The sequence below is a fragment of the Talpa occidentalis genome, unplaced genomic scaffold (assembly GCF_014898055.3).
Source record: "Talpa occidentalis isolate TD23 unplaced genomic scaffold, MPIMG_talOcc4v2.1 talOcc4.6, whole genome shotgun sequence".
Lineage (NCBI taxonomy): Eukaryota > Metazoa > Chordata > Mammalia > Eulipotyphla > Talpidae > Talpa > Talpa occidentalis.
In genome coordinates this window covers 53,916,685-53,935,734 of record NW_023604972.1, presented here as the reverse complement: position 1 = coordinate 53,935,734, position 19,050 = coordinate 53,916,685, and the positions used below count along the sequence as shown (strand labels likewise).

General features: G+C 38.4%; 1 protein-coding gene across 1 annotated transcript in view; it reads right to left on the bottom strand.

Annotated features, from left to right (window-relative positions):
• Nucleotides 1-19,050, bottom strand: part of AFF1 (ALF transcription elongation factor 1) — a 194,765-nt gene that overhangs the window by 52,302 nt on the left and 123,413 nt on the right. Inside the window, 1 exon segment of the mRNA XM_037529054.2 lies at nucleotides 3,054-3,098. Coding sequence (XP_037384951.1) covers nucleotides 3,054-3,098 — 45 coding nt within the window.

The window sequence follows — 19,050 nt, the reverse complement described above, 5'->3', positions numbered from 1 at the left end:
AAAGTGTATAAAGTCTTTCAGGCCCTAAGTGGTTTGCCATTAGTTGGGTAAGAATTTATATACTTCCCTAAACTTCTAGCTTACTGAAAGGACTTACAGCCTTAAAAGAATTGGGGTCATGAGGAAACCAGGCTGCCAGAATCACAAGGCCATGAATTTGCTCCCTGCCTTAACAATGTCTTAACATAGAAATGGGGGCAGACCCTTGCCTCAGCCTCAGCCTCAGCCTCAGCCTTCTAAGCGCCACAGCTGCAAATCTCTCTACTCTTGCCTTGTTCTCTTTGCTCTAAACACACACCGTCCAATTCTTTCTGCTCCTCTAATACAACAATCTACTCCCACCTTGAGGTGTTTGCATAGTGTCATGCCTCTGCCAAATCCTCCGTTCACATGCCTGCTACAGGACTCATAGCACTTCAATACCTGACATTATGTATTCATCTTCCCCACTGTGATCTTCATGAGAGAAAGGACTGTTTTATTCATAACTCACCCTGAGTGTCTAGAAAGGTATTTGAGGCTTGATGGGTATTTGTTGAATAAATGAATGAACTATAGTAGACTTCCACTCATCATACCAGTGTCACTGAGGTAATATCTACAAGTTCTACACCAGCTCCTCAAACTGTCTAGGCAGGCTGTGCCACCCCAAATAGAAAACCTCAGCTCTTTCCATATAACCACTGAGGGGAGGGGCACTGTCCAGACACCTTGAGCATGAGCAGATGCAGTTTTCTAGTGATGTCTCTCTGCTATCTTCCCTCTCCATTGGCCTATGGGAGTACCAGGTCACCACTTCCTCTTCATTGAAACATTTCTACCCTTAGTATTTCCCCCCCAAAAAATCAAACAACTGGGCCTCCCCAGTGGCGCAGCGGTTGAGCGCTGGGTTGCGAAGTTGCCCACAGCCTCTGCAGCGCTGGTTCGATGCCCGGCCACCTGGTGAGGGTCCCACATGGTGCGCAGACCTCTCCTGCCGCCCACTGCTCCCCTCAGCAGCGTACTTCGTCAGTCTGCCTGTTCTGCTCTCCGCTCTGACCCTGGTGAATTCTCTCGCCCTCCCGCGCTTCTGACTGTACTCAGTGCTTGTATAAATAAAAATAATAATAATAAAAAAAACTTCTTCCATGATAGATTTTTCTCTGTTAGAAAACTACTGCCTCAATCGCTCACAGAAAGATTATGTCAGGATTCCTGGCAACCTCCACAAACTGTTGGTACAGATAAGAACAGCAACCACCAGGCTGAGGCAAGTGTCTGGATCAACATCAGAGAGTGAGAGCCGAAATGATCTGCTAGCCCAGGGCCTTCCTCTGCTAATGAGGAAACTGAGGGCCAGGGAAAACACCTTACTTACCCAAGGCACGAAAAGAAAAGAGAAGGGGACAGACTCTCAGAGTCCACTACGCAAGATCTGTGTGTCCCTTCAGGATATCCCTTAATTTGCTCTGCTTAGTCATTATTTCCATATGGAAATATCATTTGCTTGGTTTAACCATTTTAAGGTAAGCAAGAGCTTATTAAAATGACGTTGGCTGGATGGGAATGAAGGATGGATGAGTTTATTAAACTAAAATCCTTGTCTGGTGCTCTTACTATCATCATCCTAATTAAAGGATTGAACAAATTGTATTATTAACACACCAAACTTCAAGAGAAGCATCTGATATATGAAGAAGACAACTATGGGGTTACCTTTACTTTTGAAATAATTATAGAACAAATATCTTGCAATTCCAGAGAATATGCTACAGGCTTATTTTATAACTAAGTAGTTTGTTATTTTATGACTCACCATACCAAAGATTTCAAAAATACCAGAAGGAAAGGATGAAACAAAGTTTGATCAAGATAAATTTGTTTATTATTAATCTTACTTACTGGTTGACAGTTTTTAAAAAGGCAGTATAAAATATGTTTACTGAGAGGTATTTCTTTCTCAGAAAATCCAAACTACAAAAAATAGGGGACAAAATAATGTCAAACAGAAATGATGGAAGTGTTTTGAAACTGGTTAGATACTACTCTGTCAAAAGTTTCACAAGTGAGAAGGTAATCAATACTCTTAATACTGGTTTCAGTGCCACTTCACTTAATATCTTATAATGAAAAATTGAAGGAAAATATTGGGTAAGCATGCATTTGGGGGTAAGGGGAGAGAGTCAGCAGTAGAGATACAAATTTATAGGTAGATGGGTCATAAATCTAAAAATGGGTCATAAATCTAAAAATCAGAAAACTTGTAATAAAAGATGAAAGTATTAAAACTGATATAAACAAGAGTCATAGGTAAGAAATGAGAAATAAATGCTTGGATATAATAATTACTGTATTTAGCATTAAATTTAACTCTAGAAATCCTGGAAAATAAAGCCAAAATGGGAAACATACCAGTTTTTATCATTCCTTTCTGATAAAAGAAAGCATGATGATCCATGAGAATTTTTTTCCCCTAAAATTGAATTCTAGAAGAAATCTGTCATCTTTATGCAAGAAAAACTGAAATGGGTAATGGATTCAATGATATTATTTGCAGAAGCAGCACAAATGTTCATGGCATGACCTCAGTAAACAAGAGCAAAAAATTATACTCCAAGGATTTCTACTATTTTTTTTTTTAATCAGTTAAAAATTCATGGTCTAGCTAAAGGTGAGGCCATACACATGAGGTGCCACCTACAAAACACCAAGAGGTGTAAATCAAGCACTATTTAACCTCTGGTGCCTTCTGTACTTCATCAATAAAGGGAGTTTCCTCTTTGGGAAGTAACTCCCTTGGATCTTTACAGACAACTACAGAAAAACTTGAGAAAGAAGTCTTAAAACTCTGATCCAAATATCTTACAATCTGTAGGCTTCCTTTTAATTAGTAAAATCTGCTAGGGATTCAATAATATTCCAACACTTTCTTTGTAACTGGTCTGCTTATTTTGCTTTTGAGATAGGGAGCCACTCTTTAAAGAGGTTTGGGAAAGGCTCATTAAAGTAAGGTAATGATACTTGTCTGCCTACTTGAATATTCTTGAAGTGAGAAACAGTAACAATGAACTCACCTTCAGAATTTCTTCAACACAATGGACTTCATTGGAGTAGGTCTGCTGAATGTGAAAAGCAAGAATGAAAAGATTAGCATACAAACAAAAAACAACCAGTGATAGTCTTAGCCATTGGTATCAATACAGCAATACTCATTAATAAAATCACTCCAATGGCCACCTTTCACCATTTCTGGAGGAAATAAGACCAGAGAGATTACACCTGTCTTTAATATGAATGTATACGATGTGGGGGTTCCCGGGAGCAGGGAAGATGCTGCTGGAGACAACAGCAAACTAATTCTAATCCTTAGGTCAAGTCAACAGCTTCAACAGAAATCATGTATATTCAAGAATATTAGTATATCTAGGGAAAAAACAGATAAAAGTGAAGACAGCTAAAATCAGTATCACCATGTGATTTTTCATAGCAACATCTGTCCAAGTGAGTCAAGCTAAATGAACACAAAGATGGTAATCACCTAGTACCTGGGTAAGCCAGCCCACCATATGAAGGCCACCATGCAATCAAGGGCTGAGTTTTTGTTAACAGCCTAAGCTGCCAAATATTTTAAAGTTAAATGACTCTAGTGTGGGTTCCAAGAGCTGACTACTAGCTGGCCACTCATGGGCAACTGTGACCTATTTGCTATCTGCAAATCACAGCAGAGCATTCCTTGACTGCCTACGGAGTATAGTCCATATCACGAGGCAGGTCCGGGGACGCCTAGGCCGGTGTTGAACTGATTATGTGACTATCTCCATGGTGGTCTCGGATAACTCTGATAACATCATACTTTGCTGACGCAAATGGCTCTTGACGCATGGTCATGATGTCCCCTTCCCTGTCCCTTGTAAAATTTTGTCCCCCATTCCTATCCCACCCTCCAGACCTTATTCCTCATACCATTGTCGCATGATCAGCTTTTACCAGCTTGTATACTTTCAATAAATGGCACAAGAACTTCTGCTCAAGTAGCAGTCTTGCCTTGCAAACCTGCTCCATGACTGCTGTGTCCTTCATTGTGTTCCCACCTAAAGGCGGCAACATAGTTCCTGTTGCAACACTCTAGCCCTACATTTCAAATCTACATTTTTATCTATGCACATATAAATACACACACACACACACACACACACTCTCACATATGCACATGCTCTCCCAGACATATTTCCCCAACTAAGGAAAGAGATTACCTAGTGTCTTAGAGGAAAGCTCCACTCTTTATACCACACACACACACACACACACTCTCACATATGCACATGCTCTCCCAGACATATTTCCCCAACTAAGGAAAGAGATTACCTAGTGTCTTAGAGGAAAGCTCCACTCTTTATACCACTTCCTTATCCCTAGCAAAACAAATGAAGGCAAAAGTTGGTAGTATCAGCATCACAGATAGTATCTAGGAAATGTCATTTAAGGACATTTAATATACATATTTATATTTTTAAGCACAAAAAAGACAGGGATAAAGTCATATTAAAAAACAAATCACTTTCCTTAACTAGAGCATGAAGCAAATCCCACAACTTCATGGTTTTCAAAGAAATAACAATTCCTGTTCTGTGTCAGTTCAAGAGCCAAGTGCCCAAGCCAAGTCCTATGTAACACACACCCCTCCCGCTATTGCCACTGCTGCTTGTAAAGCACTGGTCTTCCCAGTCAGCTTAGTGCAATACTTGCCTACCAGCTAGATAGCAGATGTAAAGTGGTTCTTTTCCTGGCTCTTGTTTGTAATTTAAGAGTGTAATTTGATATATCACTGGTTACTAATTCCTGATCTAGGGTTGATTAATCTAGCATTTCCCTCATTCCAGTATAGTATAAGGAAAAAGGAAAAAGAAAGAACATATAACATTCACACTGCCCTGGAACTGAATCTACCAGTTATGTCAAAATTTAAATGCAATTTGACCTGCCTGGGTCTGTTTCTTGAACATATAAACTTAGATTAATTTTTGTAGCCATTCCTGACTTGTTGATCTCTGGCGTGCTCAAACTTCCAGTCCTCAGAGGTAGGGCACTTGGTATGGCGTGCAGGGTTGCCAGGACCTTGAGGAATGCCTGTATACCTCTTGGTCTGTTAGAAGATGAGAGGCCAGGATGGTGCCACAGTCTCTGGGGGAGTTGAGGGCCAACTGGTTGAAAGTGAAGATCTCTCCCCTTTCCAACCTTAAGCAGCATAAACACCTTCAGTTTGGGCACCTCCTGGACACACATATCATTCACTATAGTCCCTATTCCCACGGTTATTTTGCCTTCCCAGTCAGGGAGCTTCACCTTCCAGATCCTCCAGGAAGAGGAAGGAGGCAGCTGGTTATTTCAACTCAAGAACATCTTTTTCAGCACAACTTTGTTGAAGGTGAAGTCATTGGTTGGGCCAAAAACCTGCTCAGCAGCCTTAGGTCGATGTCCTGGTTTCTTGGGCTCCTTACTTTGAACTTTTCAATCCTTTTCATGGTGCATATCAACTCCCACAATGGCACTTCAAAACATGTCAACTTCATAAAAATTTTTTTTTTCTGAAAATTTTGCCATTGGTTGCTTTTGAGCTAGGGTCAGAAAGTTAGGAGGTATAATCAAGGGTAACTCTCTTATCCACGAACCTACTGGACTCTGCCTCTAGGCATTATGCATGTCAACTACTAGACCTGCCTACTGGTTTTTCCCAAAACCACTAAAGGTTGCCTAAAAATTGGACCAAACATTAATAATCAAACATTTTAGCACAGATGTCAGATACAGACATGAATGCGGTGTGCCCTCAGGGTAAAATGTGTCATATTCTATGGGTATCGATCTTTCACATGCATTGTTAGAAGAACTAACAATTAGAAGTTGAAGATGAATCAGTTTAACAGTGCATACTGAATGGTCAAATAGCTCCCCCATCCTGTTTATTAGAATGAGACTGGGAATCCAAACAAAAGAGCTGGCAATCAATGAAACAGAGAAGTGTGTTTCAATGAACAAAAAAGACTTTCCCAATGTTTCCCACAAAATGAAGTCACAAAGTTACAAATTCAGACCAATAAAAAGACTTTCTGATCTTCAATATTACTCAAACAGTCAACACTTAGCCTACTGTTTTATATCCCTAAAAAATTAATTTTTTCTAATGTTTTATTATATTAGACTAGGACTGAAGAAATTTTTCTAGAATTTGTTGTAGATTAGCAATATTTATCTTACAAATAAACAGTCAACATTTAACCCATTTTAAATTCTAAATAAGTTCTCAGATTCAAGCACTAATTGGCTGACTTACTGTGAATTTTCCAATCAGATCCATTGTGGGAATGGAAATGTTTCAAAGCAGAGTAGGGATTCTATTCCAAATACAGGCACATACGTCATATTTAAAGATCTCCAAGAAGCACTGTTTGTGACAGCAAGAAATTGGAAATGCTCAAATGCCCAGCAATGGAAGCTTAACTAAATACCTTTAAGTGAATCCACACAACAATATGTTATGCAGACTGGACAGTAATAGCAAAATATATGGGTTTGAATGGATTTATGCACTTTCATTTTTTATTTAGAAATAATTTTATACTTACAGAAAAATTTCAAAAAAGAAAGTAAAAAAGATCCCCACAAACATCAGTATTTTAACATGTATTCCTTTTATTCCTCCTTTCCATCCCACCCATACCCATATAAACAATTTGAGAGCAAGTGAGAGAGTTAGTATTAAGTTAGTATTATCCCAAATTCTTCTGTGTGTACCAAGATACATTTTAAAGCTATGTAAGAGAGGGAAGGTTACAAGATAGTCTGTTTAGTATGAGCCCATTTAATGTGCCATCTAACCAAGATTCCTATCTCCACTCTTTCCCCCAACCCAAATTTGACTCTGAAACTGAGGTATAGATATTGCCAATGTCTTTTCAGAGACAAATTGGAAGGTCAAGCTATGTTTCTTAAAATACAACTTGGCACCTCTAAGACTGCCACTAGAAGGACACTTTCCAGAAAGGGAAGGTAGTTCAACAAACCATGATGACAAAACCTTTCTTTAAAATCCACTTTCCCTACAGGGTCCCAGCTGAGTACTGCCATCCCTACGAAGAGAAGTCAGGATCTCCTTTAACTCAAGCAGTCTCACTAAAGCGCAGCTGACTTAAGACTAAAAAGCTCTTTGGGAATGATTTCTAACAAAGAATAGAGATTTAAAAAAAAAAGAGCAAGAAAATCCTTAATAGTGGCATGAATTAAGAAGGTCCAGTTTGGGCCTCCCCTGGTGGCGCAGCGGTTGAACACTGGGCTGCAAAGCTGCCTGCAGCCTCTGCAGCGCCAGTTTGATCCCCGGCCACCTGCGAGGGTCCCACATGGCGTGCAGACCTCTCCTGCCGAGCCCGCTGCTCCCCTCAGCAGTGTGCTTCAGTCCTTCTGCCTGTTCTGCTCCCTGCTCTGGCTCTGGTGAATTCTCTCACCCTCCTGCGCTTCTGACTGTACCCAGTGCTTGTATAAATAAATAAATAAATCTTTAAGAAAAAAAAAGAAAAGAAAAAGAAGGTCCAGTTTGCAGGAGCTTCCCTTTCTAGCTTTCCCTCAGAGTAGAAACATTGACTTCAGCACTAACCACCACAAACCTCACTCACTCACCATTTGTTGTCTCTCAGCATCTGCGTTCCTAGAGAAGAGTGCTCTCTTCCTGCCTCCCTGCCTTCACAAGTGAGTGTCCTCCCCTACAGATCTCCCAGTGGAGACCTCACTTCCCCGTTACTATTTGGACCGACCTAGCACAAAAATCGTAATTCTACTCAATTTAAAAAAATGATAGCAGCTACTTATTAAATACAGACTGTACTTGACAATGCATTAACCTACATTCTATTATTTCCTTCATATGATACCACCATCTAAATGTACCCCATCAACTGTAGCTCTATCCCTATCACAGAGACCTAGAATGAAAATGTGGTCACTGAAGGCTACAGAAATTAAGTTGTATGTCCAAGGTAGCACAATGCTCTGAAATGACTGAGTATGGCTTCATAATATTTTTATAGTGCCTTCTTAAAACCTCAATAGCCTTAAAATAGCATTTTAAGGAGAGGATGTGATCCCAGTTGTCCTATGCATGACCAAATACATTCCTCAAAGAGAAAAATTTCCTTTAGTTTGTATAAAGAATTCTTCTGGTATTCAGTGTTATTGCCTTTACTACCTGGAGTGCTTCAAACCTTTAAAAGGCAGCAATGCTGGCTCAGTCTGATTGCTCACTCCTCTTGGAATGACATTGTGTAATCATAAGGAAATGTACTGATACCAAAATAAAAAGTTAGTAAATGTCTTCTAAGCATGACACAGTTTGTTTGAAAAGGCTAAAAAGAGCCAGACGGAAGAAATATACCTCACCGCTTAGACTGGGTGGCTCTGGCAATATTGTGTTTTAAGTCTCTCAAGTTTCAACACAGCAGCACTTTTATAACAATGCTGTTGTCCAAAAGGCTTAGTTATCACTGACCAGGAAATGCCGGGAGTACAAAGCCAGCATGCTGAAGAAGGAAGCCAAAAGATCTTGGATGCTAGTCCTGGTTCAGCTGGGGATTGGTTCTGCAGTCTTGGAAAAGATTCAATTTTTGTGGGACTATTTCCTCAAGGTGATAAAGGGGTAATATTACCATCCCTAACCACTTCGTGGGCTTGGTATGAAGGTCAAATGTGAAACTTTAAAAATTAGCAAAAGGCACATGAAACAATACACGGTACCAATTATACCAGGGATTCATTAATAATGTGAAAGCTTATAGTAATCCCAGTAGGTTACCTATTGGTATCATTGCTAAAAGATTAAAACAAATACCTATTACTTTTCTTCAATTATGTGTCACCTTTGGGTTATGGCTCAGTATTTACAACTAGCCAGATAAATCACACCTTTCTTGCTCCTATCTGGATTCCCCCTTCCCTCCCCTGCTATGTCACAAAACTCCTATGCAGACCTCAGGTGACAGAGTAAAAGCTATCTTCTGGTAAGTCTGCCTGAGGCCTTCACTGTTGAAGCTGTGCATGTGCTCCCGTAGTCATCTGTCCTTTCCTTGTCAAAGCACCTCATGCTGTGTGTATCATTTCTGCTGCTTTTACTTACAACTTCAATGAAAGCAGGAGCAAGTTTTCCCTTGTTGAATCAGGATCACAAACTACCTTTCAGGATATGAAAATAAGTTTTCAATTTTTAAAGCTTTAGAAACTGGGCCTCCCTGGTGGCGCAAGGGGTTAAGACACAACCTAAGTAGCTATCCGCAGCCACTGTAGCAAAAGTCCAATCTCTGGCCAGTTAGCTACCCACATGGCGCAGATCTCCCCTGAGTTGCCTGCTGCTCCCCTCAGCAGTGCATTTCAGTTGAACTGCCTGTTCTATTCCCCGCTCTGTCTCTGCTGAATTTTCTCACCCCCCACACCTCTGGCCTATACCCCAGTTCTGGTATGCATAAATAAATAAATCTTTAAAAAAAAAAAAAAAGCTTTAGAAACTTACAAGGCACTGTAGCATTAAATTAAAAATCAATACCCTGGTGGTGCAAGGCGTTAAACACAGCACTGTGAAGCTATATGCAACCTCTGTAGCATGAGTTTGATCCCAGGCAGCCAGGGAGCTATGCACATGGCACAGCAGACCTCTCCTGTCTCACCCACTTCTCCCTTCAGCAGTGTATTTCAGTCAATCTGCCTGTTCTGCTCACCACTCTGTCTCTGGTGAGTCCTCTCACGAACACACCTCTGGCCTGCACCCCAGTTCTTGTATACATAAATAAATCTTTAAAAAATCAATACCTAAACAAATTACATGGAAATAAAGATGCTTAGAGACAAAAAGGAAATTATTTTGTATTGTTTATTCCTTAAATACATTGAAGCTATTAATCTGAGAGGCAAATTTTCACCTATGAGGTTTCACTGATTTTTTGCCTTTTAAATTTTGAAAATCATGAAATGTGTTACCTACTCATCTATAAAAACACAAAAATTAAATAGTGATTTTAAAAATAAGGATAGAAGGGGGCCTCCCTGGTGGCGCAAGGGGTTAAGGCGCAACTATGAAGCTATCTGCAGCCACTGCAGCATGAGTTCAATCCCCGACCAGGGAGTTACACTCGCCTGCTGCTCTCCTCAGCAGTGTATTTCAATCAGTCTGCCTGTTCTGTTTCCCACTCTGTTTCTGGTGAATCCTCTCACCCCCCACACTCCTGGCATATATCCCAGTTCTTGTTTGCATAAATAAATCTTTTTTAAAAAATAAAATAAAAATAAGGATAGAAGGATAGAAGTTTCTCCTTAAAGTATAGCTAAAAACACAAAACACATTTGTAGTTGCTTCCTGTTAGCGTTCCTCTATGTAACTTTCCTTATCCTAAATATACACCTGTAATTCTGAATCTGTCCCCAGCTTCCACAGCCAAGCCAAGGGCTTGCCCTGTCTAACACTCAGCATACTCAGCTGTCACAGACTTGCAGTGAGACTTATCAAACAGACTGTGAGGGTCTCTCCAGGAGAAATCCAGGATTTGCAACCAGTGATTACTGGCTAATTCACTCTGGTTTCCCAAACTAGAAAGAGATGTGGGTGAGGTGATTCATGAAGAGATGAATTTCTTGGTCTCTCTCTCTCTCTCTCTCTTAAACAAGTAACACTTAGATTCTGAGAAGACACGTTTGAAACACACAAAACCTCATAGGATTATTTTCTAGAAGAATTAAGACAATACACATTAAGCCGTGAAATTAATTCAAGCATTTCATTAAATGCTGTAATCATCATTTCAAGAGCCAATCTATTAGAGGAGGAACTCAAAAGGCCTGCCTGAGCAAGGTTTTGTCATAAAAATTAATTTTATTCTGAGAAGACATAGAAAATTACCTGCATAGCTAGATCCAACAACATGTTCGTGTTGCCTGGGTGTGTCCACTTGGGCTGGAAAAGGTATTAAGGTGCTAGCAATATTACTTCTTCAGAAGCATTATGCCCTTTGGGTAACTAACTAAATTATTCACAACCAGAATTTAAGGTTAAGAGTTTTCAAAATCTTAGATTTTTTCAATTGGATCTACATACTTATATTTTTATAGATTATTAATGTGGAAAGAAGGATAAAAGTTTAGAAAACAGAATACAGTACCCTTAAACCATTTTCTTAAAGATGAATAGTATTATGTAAATGAAATACAATTTTATTAAGTTTGCTTTGAAAAAAATTAATATCCTTCATCGTTCCTCAAATATTTTCAAGTAACAAAAAGGTTTAAATAGCTTTATAAAAGGTGATTAAGCTCCAATGTGTAGCAAAGAATTACTTACAAGTTACCTAGAACTCTTCCTCCCCCCAGTTTTATTGAAAAATAATTGTCATATATCACTGTATAAGCTTAAGGCAAATAAGACGATGGTTTGAGTTATACATATATTGTGAAATGACTACCACCTAGGCTCAGCTAACGGAAGCCACCAAACTGTCTGAGACACATGAAAGCTAACACAATAAATGTTTTGCTAACTGTAGAAATCTCTATAGTTCCCCAAATAAATTTTTCAAAGAGACGAGGAAAGAGATTCACAAAAGACAAGACTGTTTAGAATAAGTATCTGTAGGTCACCTACGATTATTGCTCAACAGATATTTAATGTGGAAAGATCAAACAATTGTACTCATATTGGAGAATGTAGAAAAGAGGGGGAGGAGTATAGATACAGTATCACAAACACTGGCTGCCCTTTCATGGCAGTCTTCCTTCTCCTTGGCCCTCTCTCACACCACCCCCTTTAACTCTGAAGGGTAACCTCTGGTATTCCCAGACTAGTTAGTTTCCCACAGGTGGGAGAGCCAGGATTCACTCATCTCTATGTCTTCCAGGGCTTTAGCATAATTCTGGACTAATACAAATATGCAAATAATACTTGGAAAATGGATGAATTTGATTTTGTCATCACCTGGCATATCCAACAAAATTCAAAAACAGGAGCTAGCCCAAAAGTTAATTATGGAATAATATTTTGTAATCAATCCTCAAGTTGTATATATGCATCAGAAGCAGCATGTTTGCTCATATTTGTGAAACTCCAGAAAACTTCACTGAACAGCATTTTTAGATACAGAAATTATCAATTTAGAAAGAAGTATTTATTTTAAATTCTATCACCACTACCAATTCAATCTGAGGTTTTTAACCCAAGGATTAACTAAGTGCAGTTTGGGAATGTGTGTTTCTTATGAGCAAAGTTTCAAATTTGACAGTTAACATTGGCACATGGTTGGTGTGGGGGAAAAGGTAAATCAGGTATGCTCACATGGGATAAAAGAAAGAATCTCCTTGGCAGAGGAGATTAAGAAATATTTCAGGATAATTACTGAAAGAAATCACTGCAAGCTTAGAAAATACGCTAAGATTCCACTTCACTTATTAAATAACATCCCATATCCCTAACTTTTGAAAAGTTCACCTTTAGGTTAACTGCTAGAGCAAAAATGGGCTTTAGCAAAAATGGACTCCTAAAAAAACCCTAAATGTCACACATTAACTTACAAAACTTTGCAGAAAGAAATATTTTGAACTATCAGTATTTTTAAGATCAATAGTTTATTATTCCTTTCTTTTTTTATTACACCAGTGAATATGCTTTAAATACCAGAAAGATTTTTTTCTAAAGTATATTAAAATTTTTTTAAAGTTCTCATTTGTAATAACTTAAGTATTTAAAATATTCTGAAAATTGCTTTATCTCTATAAGAGAAGGCATCTTTTAATTACGAAAGCAGTATGCAGTTCCTAAGATTTGATTTAAACAAATAAAATACAACAGTGAGTAGCTGTTTATACATATTAAGTGCATGATATAAACATACAAACAGGGGGCCTCCCTGGTGGCCTACAGGTTAACTCTATCACCACTATCACCTGAGTTCAATCCATGGCCAGGGAGCTAACCCACATATGTTGCAGCAGACCTCTCCTGTCTCTCCCGCTGCTACCCTTAGCAGTGTACTTTGGTGTATCCTCTCACCCCCAGCACCTTTGGCCTATCCCCCAGTTCTTCTGTGCAAATAACTAAAGAAACAAATATGATGGAAGAAATAAAATTGTTGGTTTCATTTTTTCATTACTACTGTATTTCTTGAGATGTCATGAATGTATGTATTTTAATATATTTACAAGGTTTCTATTGTCACATGAAACAGTTCCTAATTAAAAAAAAACTACTCAGTGTTAATGCATCAAATGCAGAAATGTTTCCAGAAATGTTCCAGTATTTATGGTAATATTGCAACTAGCTTCTTGGTATAATAGTTAAAAGGGGTGGGGTAAACCTAAGACAGCTTAAATGACAAAAACAAACAAACAAAAAACAAAGTCCATGGCTGAAAAACATGTAAAAAATTTAATGACAGTATATATGTGTAATCAGTTATTCATCAACTTTTGTAACTTTTTTTTTTTTAAAGATTTATCTATACAAGAACCGGGGTACAGGCCAGAGACGGGGGATGGTGAGAGGATTCACCAGAGACAGAGTAGGGTACAGAACAGGCAGACTGACGAAATATACTGCTGAGGGGAGCAGCGGTCGAGAGAGGAAAGGTCTGCCGCACCGTGTGGGACCCTCGCCGGCCAGTCAGGATCGAACCGGCGCTGCAGAGGCTGCGGACAGCTTCACAGCGTGGCACTCAACCATGTGCACCACCAGGGGAGGCCCAACTTTTGTAACTTTGACGGAATCATTACCACACAGCATATAATAAAGGAAATCAAAAATGCCAGTGCTCTAGACTCTGAAACACTGTGCCTTTGATGAAAGATCGCATGAGACCCCATGAAGCCCATTGTGGGTGTAGCTGCCATGAATGATTTAGTAAAACTGGATAAAAAGGTACCACAAACAACAAGTCTAGACACTGGTTTCATTCCAGTGAGAATAAACTGACAAGTTCTTTCAAAGGGCCCAAACCAAAGGATCTATCCTCCCCTTCCACAACCAATTCTACTCACTATAACAAGCTTAAGAGTCTTTCTTTTTTACTATAGATTTAATTTTTATTTTTGAGCAAGTACATTAATTTGCAAAGCCTGAGTAGCTTTTTAATTAAAAATATGACTGCAGGGCGGGTGTTAGACTGTAGTGTGATGATGTTTGCCACCATCCTTACTCCATCCCTGAACTGTACCTCTCTCTCTCTCTCTCTCTCTCTCTCATATACACACACTGCAAATCATATTAACTGATGGTTCTGAGTTTAAAACAACATTGCTAAATGACTTTGTCAACCATGACCGGATTTATAGATACATAAACCTGTATTACTGTTCCTTGAGTGTATGTGTCTATCAAGTTTAAGTGGCAAACCATGTTCAGCAACCATGTCTAATTCTGTGTTTCACAAAGGTGCCTGGACACTTTTTTTTTTCATAGCTGCATATAAACTAAGACTATAGAGGCACCAGGAAAAAAAACTTTTCATCAGTTTCTGGATGCGGTTGAAAGAAACTGAAGTCATATGAATGAGATAAGCCATTTAATCCATGCTTTGTCTGAAAGGACATAAAGATTTTATCCTGGGTTTATTCCAGCAGTAATCTTAACAGTCCCTTCTGGGCTAGGTGTTGGTTGTCTGTCTCCTGGCATTTTTAAAAACAAAAAACAGAACACAGGAAAAAAAAAAAAAAAAAAAGGTAAGAAAATTACTGAAGCAGTAGGTTAGAGATACATATACTCTGAGGACAAGATCTGTGTTTCAAAGTACTCTGGGGATTAGTGATACTATAATAAACATAGAGAGAAGGCAAATAATGATAGTCTTGCCCTTTACATCTTAATTCTGAACAAATGAATTCTTCAAAAAAAAAATTGAGTAACAAGAAGTCAGGCTATTTGCCAAGGTCTAGAAAAAGAACCAAAGATCATTCTAGGAAGGTACATTCATGTAATATTATAATACCAATGATTACAAATCAATTATTCTATCCCATCATCAATGAGTACTTAAATTTAAGAGTATTTTACTTTTCTATAACCTATTAAAAGCCAGATTCATTCCCTCTTTGAGGGGAAAAACCAAACCAATTCCACTGAATCTCAGGTAGCCTTAATAATCTTTTCTTTTATTGCATTTATCTTTGTAAATTTGGTCTGAATATATACAAATTTCATGAGACTTTAAGCATGGCTCATCTTATGATGTACTGAGCTGATAAAAATGAAAATGTGCTTAATAAAAAGTTTTAAACAAATAAGTAGTCACTCAACATTTACCAGCATTTGTTTAATAAAACAAGGAGAATGGTAGAGAAATATATATATAAATATATATAAAAATATATATTAAAAAAATATATATATATAAAAAAGAGTTCTTGAATTTGTTTTGAGTAGGTATTTAGTAATGTGCCAAGGAGAAAACTGTCTTTGCAAAAACATACAGTCTGGTATGTACTTAGAGTATTTTAAGCACTCATAGTATATATATGGTCACAATTTACACCTAAGAACAGTAAGCTTATGCCCATTTTGAAAACCTGAAGCAGTGACTTTTCTCACGAATTTCTTCGTCTCAATACACTTCACTCACAGTCTCCTTCTGGATCTTCTCATTCCTTCACACTAACACGCATGCAATGAAGAAACACTGAAAGTGTATTTTTTAAGATCTCAATGTCGGAAGTGATTTGAGGCACAGTGTAACTCGATCACCTTGGTTCTAACTCCCCATATTCTTGCATTTACAGTAGTTCCAGAATCCAAGTGCCAGAGAAGAGGAAATATGAAAAATGAGCAATCATTTTAATAATAACAGAAAAAGCAACTTCCCTTGAAAATTACTTTTAAATGATGGGAGGGCCAAACCAGCAAAAGTAAATTCTATCTCTGTTGTACATAAATTCAATGCTGCTCCCCACCCCCCAAACTATTTCATATACCTGGCACAAGGCCCATGGGAAAATGTCCTGGAGCCCACTTCACGTCTTTCCTGACATTGTCATAATCACATTGTCGGTTTGAGGAACAGGGATGGGACGGTGCATGTGGCATTAACAAAAATTCTTTCAAGTTCTTTAATCTGTATACAGCTAAATTGTCTGTAAAAATAAGCATTGCTTATATTGCCACGATAATGCAGTCTACCAAGTAACATTATAAGTGTCTGAAAAGTTTCAGATTAGCTCCCCAGCAGTCTTACCTGTTTTATTACCTCTTCTATGTAAAACTTGAAAGAGGGATTTCATTGTCAAAATTTGTTTCCTTAATAAAATCCTCTGGAAACCTTTCGTGGGGCAAAATACATCAGTTTCCTCTGGACTTAACGAGAACATTCTTTTTAGTCGTAATTTGTGAGGAAATTAAGTCACTAGAAAGCTCTATTGCTTTTTTAAAATCTAAGGGTAACCAATTATTCCAACTCATTTTACGACACAGTTCCTATTGAAATAAGCCAAAAGTATAGTCTAAATTCAAATCTATCAGGAAGAGTTTATAAGATATTGCCTTGAGGGTTTGTCCTCCTCTCTCATTAATTTTGCCCAATTTATCAACTCTCAGAGTTGATAGAGTCACTACAGCTTAATGTTCAAGTAAATTAATTCTAGTTTCTAAGGGGGAAAAATTAGAAACACTGTTAAGTTCTTTCATGTGCCTTTCATACAATAAATTTATACTCCAGATAGGCTGTGTTGATATAAACTTAGCTATATAAATTAATAAGACTCATAAAGCCACAAGTACATTAAAATCCATCTACTACACCTGCCTGCACTGAAGATCCTGAGAAATACTCCTAGGCCAGTGGAAATCAATGGCACTAATATGCTAATGCCTAAGTAGGAGCTCTATAATCTTTTAAATTTGACTTAAAATTCCATTTGTCTGCTGAAAAACAAAAACAAAGCAATAAAAGCCAAAGGAGGCTGGGGAGCAAAGAGAAAAAGACAGGGAGGGAGAGACAGAGGAGGATGGATGGGGAGCACACATACATGTGTATACACACACACATTCAAGCTTTTAAACTGCCAATATCTTCAATTTATATCCTTAACTTCAGGAACACAAAAGCAGCTATCAACGTCTGCCAAATGATCTAGAAGTACAAGACCAGAACTTGAAAGATGGACAAAAAATCTGAGGGCTAAGGAATACCTTATTTTAAAATGCTTTTCTTGTAATGTATTGCCAAAAATACACCATGATTCTGTACAGGTACAAAACTATAACATGATATACTTTCTCTACTCTTATTCCATTATTTCATTAGAATAAGAGAGCAAGAGAGGAAAATCCATAATTCAAACCAACAACCATGCAAATCTCAAGAGGTCTTCCAAGTCTCTAGAGGCAGCCAAAAGGAAAAGAAAGCCACACCACCTGTCTGTTACCTATCAAATGTATGCCAAGGGAGCGGACAGGGGAGGGGCTGGAAAGCTTATTTACCTTGTTTATAAGGTCAGGCACACAGCAGCACTGATCTACAGAGGTTATTCTGATCCTCCTCTTCTTGGATGTTAGGCCCTAACAGAGGAGGCAAAAGAGGAAAAGGAGAGAAAGGACATTTGGAGTGGGGAGGCAGGGGGAAGGAGAGGAAGAGATAGAAGAGACAGGCTTTCTTTTGAGGCCTCACTCTGGCTTTATTTCCTCCCCTCCCATCTTCTCCACCTGAACCTCAGGCAGTCGCTTACAAGTACTTACTGTGGGGACGCTGTAACTGTGGGGCACTTACCTCCGTGAACATGTCTTACTGCCTTCCTACATGGCAAAAATGCTTCCCTGTTTTCATACATCCCCTCGACAGGCCTAATCGGTGCTACTAGGTCACTGTCTTTTGTGCTGGTAGCTGCAATGGCGGCCCTGACAGGAAAGAACTTTTAATCTTCCCTTGTACTGAGCCATAAGAAGCAGCGAGTGCTCCCAGGCACAACTCCCCTGGCTCTGCTCCTAAAAATGCTCTCTCAAGTACACCGTTGCTTAGCAATATTTGCCTTCCCCCTGTACATTTGAAATTGGCAACATCTGTCCCTTTGGCAGATTTGACTTGTGCAAAGCACCATGCTCGTAGTTTAAAAACATACGACTCTATGAAATGGGCAACCATCCACCCCTCCACCTCCCTACAGTTGGGGATACGAAGATACACCAAACGGTTTCATTTTTCACTTTGATTTAATTTTTTTTAAAGCACGACATAGAAAACTACAGGATTTAAGGTGGTTGATAGCACTTAAGCAAAATATTTAAGCCACCACTGGGAGCTCCTATTAAACCCCACCTAATAAGCACTGTGTCTGTACAATTACACCTGAGGATGTGTCTGAACTAAAAACCCCATTTAGTTGGCAATTTTCTACAGAACTAATTCTATCACCAGGTATTATATGTAAATATGGTTTGGTAAGGTAGAATATAAAGGCAATTTACTCAAGGAATAGGTAGGGCAATTTTTTTTTTTCATGCTCACGTTGTATAGTCCAACCTCATAAACAAAAATACAAGCACACACACGCATGCATGCACTCATGGCAAAGAACCTAAAAAGCCTAGGAAAAAAACAAATTCATTTGAGTAATTCATATGTTATAAATTTCACAACATATGATCTTCAGTTACCTATGCTTTTTTTTTTAATCCTTAACATAGTCCCTTAGCATTTTACTGAGGTTATTCATTAACATTAAAGTTAGTTCACACTATAATTGTATAAATCAGAAAAAGCTAATATAAAAAACAAAGCCTTTTATGGGTAGTGCATATGTTCTGCCTATCATTTTACTTTTTATCTGGCACTCTGATAGGAAATACAAATCAGAGTAATAAAAAGCATAAAAGTCTACCAAAGAATTAAACCATGCTCTGTGCATTAAAACTTTGGCATGTAGCTATTTTTGTTCCTTTAAACAAATCAGGCCACAACTTTTATTTTGGCCAAAGCAATTTTGACATACCAGAAACACATGTTTTCAAAGACATACTACAGGAACTGAGTTTCAACAACAAGGACAGGCTGACCTATTTGCTCTCATCAAGTC